General features: G+C 42.1%; 1 protein-coding gene across 1 annotated transcript in view; it reads left to right on the top strand.

Annotated features, from left to right (window-relative positions):
• Positions 1-7,253, top strand: part of LOC111959411 (diacylglycerol kinase beta-like) — a 142,065-nt gene that overhangs the window by 60,838 nt on the left and 73,974 nt on the right. Inside the window, exons 12-17 of the mRNA XM_023980927.2 lie at positions 446-534; positions 1,610-1,726; positions 2,495-2,593; positions 2,850-2,957; positions 3,107-3,180; positions 5,718-5,792. Of these exons, the coding sequence (XP_023836695.1) occupies positions 446-534; positions 1,610-1,726; positions 2,495-2,593; positions 2,850-2,957; positions 3,107-3,180; positions 5,718-5,792 (562 nt within the window). The remainder of the gene's footprint in view (positions 1-445; positions 535-1,609; positions 1,727-2,494; positions 2,594-2,849; positions 2,958-3,106; positions 3,181-5,717; positions 5,793-7,253) is intronic.

Here is a 7,253-nt window from a genome sequence, read left to right as displayed (position 1 = left end):
GACTTGCCAAAACTATAGTTTGTTAACAAGAAATTTGTGGAGTGGTTGAAAAACGAGTTTTAATGACTCCAACCTAAGTGTATATAAACTTCCGACTTCAACTGTACATTCAAAAGGCACTGAGAGACTCCGGGGAAGTAGATAAAGGGCCTCATTGGCAAAATACCGAAGTATCCCTTTAAGTCCCTCTTTGTGTCCCTGGTTGGCCTTCACAGCTCCATTCTCTGTTTCTCTTTTCCTGCCTTTCAGTTCTTCTCTCTCTCTTTCAACCAGATGTTTATATTCTGTGAATAATAAACATGATTGCATTACTTATTAATGATCTATTATCAAGGATAATGCTATCGCTTGGTCATTTTATTACATGATTCAATGAAAGGGTTGGTGTTGCTACTCATTGTTCATCCACTGGTGAACTGTCTCTCTCTGAACCTCTGTGTTTCAGTATGCAAGTACACAGTGCATGAACGCTGTGTGTCCAAAGACATTTCTGCCTGCATCAGCACCTATGCCAAGTCCCGCAGACACACCAATGTGAGTACACAACTACACACACAAAACACACACAAAAACACACCGGCACACACACACGTTTATTTTATTTTACTATTCTTGTGGGGACCAAACAGTTGAGTCCCATTCAGAATCCTATTTTCACTAAACCCTAACTCCTAACCCTAATTGCAGCCCTAAACCTAACCCCTAAGCCTAAAATAGCCTTTTTCCTTGTGAGGACTGGTGAAATGTCCCCACTTATTTCCCACTTGTTTTACAACCCTTGTGAGGACCTCTAGTGTCTCAGCAACATCTGACTAATGTTGCTGAGCAACCTGAATCGTCAGGAGCAGAAGGGTAATGGGAGCAGGGATTCTCTCTCTCTCTCTCTCTCTCACACACACACACACACACACACACACACACACACACACACACACACACACACAGGCTCATGGGTGCAGAGAGATCAGGCAGTGCTACTAATGTTGTTAACTGCGTCTCTATATTTAACCCCTAATTTAATTAGACACCTTCTGGAATGATCTCACAGACTTGGAGTTGTCCCTCTAAGACCTTCTTTTTCTCTCCAGATGGAATTCTACTCTGTTTCAGCTCCACTTCACTTTTTCAAGTCTGGTTCAATAACAGAAGATGCCTTTTAGATGGTCTCTTATTTTTGTAAATATCTGGCACAAAATATAGCTTGTTTAGCACTGGATTAATGTTGTAACTTCCTTTAAATCATGATTGTTGTCTCTCTCTCCCCTCCTGCCTCGCTCTCTCCCTTCCTCCCTCTCTCTCTCCTGTCCTCCCTCTCTCTCTCCCTTCCTCCCTCTCTCTCTCCCTCCCTCCGCTCGCTCTCTCTTCTCTCCTCTCTCTCTCTCTCTCTCCTCTCTCTCTCTCTCTCTCTCTCTCTCCCTCTCTCTCTCGTCTCATTCTCTCTCTCTCTCTCTCTCTCTCTCTCTCCCTTCTGGCTTCTCTCCCTCTCTCCCTACCTGCTCTCTCCCTTCCGTCCTTTTCTCCCTTCCTGCCTCTCTCCCTTCATGCTTCTCTCCCTTCCTGCCTCTCCCTCTCTTCCTTCCTGCCTCTCTCCCTTCCTGCCTCTCTCCAGGCCATGCAGCATGTCTGGATGGAGGGAAACTCTCCCACTAAGTGTGACCGCTGTCACAGAAGTATCAAGTGCTACCAGGGCTTAACGGGCCTACACTGTGTGTGGTGTCAGATCACTGTGAGTAGTACACACCTCCCTGTACTGGAGAACTCCTGGTATAGTTACAATGTTTTGGTTCATTAGTGCCTCATGTCAAGTGCCTTCGCTAGTATCAAGTGCTTCAAAAGTCTTCTGCTAATAAAAATGGTCTTGCCTAGCTGACTTGCCTAGTTAAATAAAGGCTAAATAAAATAAAAAATATAAATGGTCCTGAAGAAATTCACAGCGATAGTTTGTAATCAACCTATTATTTTTCACATTTTTACTTTACCTGAGATATCCTCTAGATGTCACCATTTACCTTTAAATGTTAAATAATATATAATGAACACTCAAACTGTGATTCATCAAACCACCCTTAAGTGGAGTTCAAAGAGCATGTTAGGATTGTCAATTTAGCTTAGTGATGTTCTCATCCCTTTAACATCACTTCAAATTAGCTTAGTGATGTTCTCATCCCTTTAGCATCACTGCAGGCATTCATTCTCATTCTTGGAAGCAGCTACTGTACTCTTTACATGAATCAGACTTTGGCATGAACCAGGGGAAAAAGGATACATTCCTATAGCAGTTTATGGTCCCGTATTATTAGCTTCAAGCTTTTGAGTGAAGTGTTTTGAATAACATCTGCCACTGTGTCAAATGACTTGTGTGAATATATCTTTTGGTATTCCTTTCCACTCTCCTTCTCCTCCTCTCATTTTCCTCCGCTCCTTTCTTCCCTCCATTCTCCTCATCTTAAATAAAGGTTAAATAAAATAAATAAAAATCTTCCTTCCTGATCAGCTCCACAATAAGTGTGCGTCCAACATGAAGCCGGAGTGTGATGGAGGAGCCCTTAGAGACCACACTCTACTCCCCTCCTACATCTGCCCTGTCGTCCTGGTGAGATCACATGAAATCAATCACACTCTGAATCTCCTATTTATTTATCTCCAATACTTTCAATACTGAAAAACACTAACACCCCCTTGAGATATAATTATAGGTCCATAAAGGTATACACTTGCCCCATTTCTCTGTAACAATTCATAAATTCATAAACAAATGTATCTTTGTCTATGTCTGTCTGTCCGTCCGTCCTTCTGTCTGTCTGTCCGTACGTCTGTCCGTCTGTCTATCTGTCCATGACGGTCTGCAGGACCGTCATTCTGTTGTGAAGCGGGGTGAAGGGGACTCCCCGCCCAGCAGCAGCCCTGACAACATGAGTCAGAGCTTGAAATTCACAGGAGACGGACAAGCACTGCAGGTGAGTAAATCAAGCCCAGAGCATCTTCAGTGGTTAAAGCCTTGGAGTATGTTGTGTTTGCTGATGGCAGGTTAAAGTGTGTGCTGTGTTTGCATGGGTATACACTACTCTACAGTATCTCATTATCCTGTCTCTGATCTCCTGTTCAGATCACTCCTCTCCCAGGTACACATCCCCTGCTGGTCCTGGTCAACCCAAAGAGTGGAGGGAGACAGGGGGAGCGGTAAGTCACAGTGTCTGATATTATTAATGGATTGAAACACTCCTGCAATATACACTAGTATGTGGACACCTGCTTCCATTCAGCCTCAAGAGCATTAGTGAGGTCGGGCACTGATGTTGGGCGAATAGGCCTGGCTCGCAGTTAACATTCAAAATTATCCCAAAGGTGTTTGATGGGGTTGAGGTCAAGTCTCTGTGCAGGCCAGTCAAGTTCTTCCACACCGATCTTGACAAACCATTTCTGTATGGACCTCGCTTTGTGTACGGGGGCATTTTAATGCTGAAAGAGGAAAGGACCTTCCCCAAACTGTTGCCACAAAGTTGGAAGCACAGAATCGTCTAGAATGTCATTGTATTCTGTAGCATTAAGATGTCCCTTCACTGGAACTAAGGGGCCTAGCCCGAACCATGAAAAATAGCCCCAGACCATTATTCCTCCTCCAACAAACTTTACAGTTGGCACTATGCTTTCGGGCAGGCAGCATTCTCCTGGCATCCGCCAAACCCAGATTCGTCCGTTGGACTGCCAGATGGTGAAGCGTGATTCATCACTCCAGAGAACGCGTTTCCACTGCTCCAGAGTCCAATGGCGGCTAGCTTTAATCCACTCCAGTCAATGCTTGGCATTTCGCATGCTGATCTTAGGCTTGTGTGCGGCTGCTCAGCGATGGAAACCCATTTCAATAAGCTCCTGACGAACAGTTATTTTGCTGACATTGCTTCCAGAGGCAGTTTGGAACTCGGTAGTGAGTGTTGCAACTGAGGACAGACAATTTTTACGCGCTGGGGCCTTCAGCACTTGGCGGTCCCATTCTGTGAGATTGTGTGGCCTACCACTTCGTGGCTGAGACGTTGTTGCTCCTAGATGCTTCCACTTCACAATAACAGCACTTACAGTTGAACAGGGCAGCTCTAGCAGGGCAGAAATCTGACAAACTGACTTGTTGGAAAGGTGGCATCCTATGACAGTGCCACGTTGAAAGTCACTGAGCTCTTCAGTAGAGCCCATTCTACTGCCAATGTTTGTCTATAGAGATTGCATGGCTGCGTGCTCAATTTTATACACCTGTCAGCAACAGCTGTGGCTGAAATAGCCAAATCCACGTACTTTTGGCCATGTAGTGTATGTTTCATACAGTCCTGTAATGCTACTGACAAAGTATTATAAAGACTTTGGCTGACTGTTCATCATAGAATCAAAGTAATGTGAAGCTAGCATAGCTAAAGCTAACAACAATAACTGCCTGGTCTTTGGAGATTAAATTCTATAAGTTTTAGGCCTTGATAATTACAGACGATTTAACATTTTGGAAATAATGATGGACTATTGGCTGTTCTGACACAGTGTCCTAAAAGCAGTTGTTAATGAAAATGAATGTGTTCATTGTTTCAGCATTCTCTCCTCTCTCCTCCCACCATGCATTTCACAGCACCAGGAGGCCTGCTTTGTTGGCTTCAGAAACTCCATCACCATAGCAACACAGTCTTAAATACCACTTAAAAGGGAAATTATTCTCTATTATTAGACATGTTCTCCTAAAAAAAAAAGATGCATTTAATCTCTGAGTACAAAAACAAAGCCTATTTCTGCTCCCTTTGATGTCAATAAGGAAATGAAAGGGTTGGTGTTGAGTCACTGATTGGTCCTGTTTTTGTGAATGAGGCTTTCAGGCAGTTTAATGACTGTTTTACAGCATTTTAAATGTCACACGGTCCTCTTATGTTAAGTAGTATATTTATACACATTTTTCCTTCTGAATGAACTTCGTAAAACTTAAATTTAAGTTTTCTTCATGACACATTCATAACAGTATCATAGGAAACTGTATCTGACACACCATATAGAATGAGTTGCATTCTAAGCCAAATGTTTTGTTCGTGGTGATGCATTCTAACCTAGCTGTCGGCTTTCTGTTGTCTTTTGCCACTGCTTTTCACACTCTGACCAAAGTGCAGTGTGGGTATTGGAAGCTACTGACGCAATTACCAGTGCAAGGTCAATTTGGAGCCTTCAATATAATAGATCTCCGATGCAGCTCCTGCTTGTCAATGTTACAGGAAACTGCTATGTCAATGGGCACAGTAAGCTGTAGAGATAATTACAAATTTAGAGCAAAACCACATTTACTGTGGACACCATGTTAACTGTGTTTTTAAGTAAAACTTGTAATTAAATGTTGCTACTTTACATTCTATGTCTGTCTTTGTATGCATGAAGTATTAGTTATCTCTCATTCCCTCTCTCTCTCTCTGGCTCACTCTCTCTCTCTTTCTCTCTTTCCGTCTCTCTCGTGCTTGCTCTCTCTCTCTCTCTCTGGCTCTCTCTCTCTCTCTGGCTCACTCTCTCTCTCTCTCTGGCTCTCTCTCTCTCTCTTTCTCTCTTTCCGTCTCTCTCGTGCTTGCTCTCTCTCTCCCTCTCTGGCTCACTCTCTCTCTTCTGGCTCCATTTTGCACATAGTTTGAGTTTGTCAGCTTGTGTGTATGTGCAGCAACTCTAACACAGCTGTCATATGGTCTATATATATATGTCTTCTACAGGGTATTGAGAAAGTTCCAGTACCTGCTGAACCCCAGGCAGGTGTACAGTCTCGACCGAGGGGGACCCATGGTGGGGTAAGACTAATTCATTACTATAGACTCATGGTGGGTAAGACTAATTCATTACCATAGACCCATGGTGGGGTAAGACTAATTCATTACTATAGACTCATGGTGGGGTAAGACTAATTCATTACTATAGATCCAGTGGGTAAGGACAATCATTACTAAGACCCATGGTGTGTAAGACCAATTCATTACTATAGACTCATTGTGGTAAGACTAATTCCATTACTATATGACTCATGGTGGTAAGACTAATTCATAACTATAGACTCATGGTGTGGTAAGGCTAATTCATACTATAGGACCATGGGGGTAGAGAATTCATTACTATAGATCATGGTGTGGGAAGACTAATTCCATTACTATAGATCATGTGGGGTAAGACATTCATAATAGCTAGGTGTGGTAAGACAATTCATTATAGATAGAACTATATGTGGCTAGACTCTCATTACTATAGACCATGGTGGTGGTAAGACTATTCATTACTATAGACTCATGTGGGGTAAGACTAATTCATTACTATAGACATTCATAGGTGGGGGTAAGACTATTCATTTCATAGACCATGGTGTGGTAGACTAATTATTACTATACGACTCATGTGTGGTAAAGCTAATTTTACTATAGAACCAATGGTGTGGTAAGACTAATTCCATCTATAGACTCATGGTTCGTAAGACGAATTCAGTTACTAGAGACTCAGTGGTAAGACTAATTCATTACTTAAGACTCATGTGTGGTAAGATTAATTCATTACTATAGACCATGGTGTGGTAAGACTAATTCATTACTATGACCATGGTGGGTAAGACTATTATTACGATGACTCATGTGTGTAAGACTAATTCATTACTATAGACCATGGTGTGGTAAGATAATTCTTATATAGACCATGGTGTGGTAAGAACTAATTCATTACTATAGACTCATGGTGTGGTAGATTTCATTACTATAGACTCATGGTGGGTAAGACTAATTCATTACTATAGAACTCATGGTGTGGTAAGACTAATTCATTATATATGAGACTCATGGTAGTGGAAGACTAATTCATTACTATAGACTCATGGTGTGGTAAGACTAATTCATTACTATAGACCCCATGGTGTGGTAAGACTAATTCATTACTATAGACTCATGGTGGGTAAGACTAATTCATTACTATAGACCATGGTGTGGTAAGACATCATTACATAGATCATGGTGTGGTAAGAATTATTCATTACTATAGACCCATGTGTGGTAAGACTATTTCATTACTATAGACCTGGTGGGGTAAGCTAATTCATTCGATAGACTCATGTGGTAAGACTAATTCATTACTATAGACCATGGTGTGTAGACATAATCATGTACTATAGCCATGGGGGTAGACTAATCATTACTATAGACCTGGTGGGGTAAGACTAATTCATCACTAAGAGACATGGTGTGGTAAGACAATATCACTATAGACACATGGTGGGG

Source organism: Salvelinus sp. IW2-2015, linkage group LG36, assembly GCF_002910315.2.
Source record: "Salvelinus sp. IW2-2015 linkage group LG36, ASM291031v2, whole genome shotgun sequence".
NCBI classification, from domain to species: domain Eukaryota; kingdom Metazoa; phylum Chordata; class Actinopteri; order Salmoniformes; family Salmonidae; genus Salvelinus; species Salvelinus sp. IW2-2015.
This window is presented reverse-complemented; position numbering and strand designations above follow the sequence as displayed.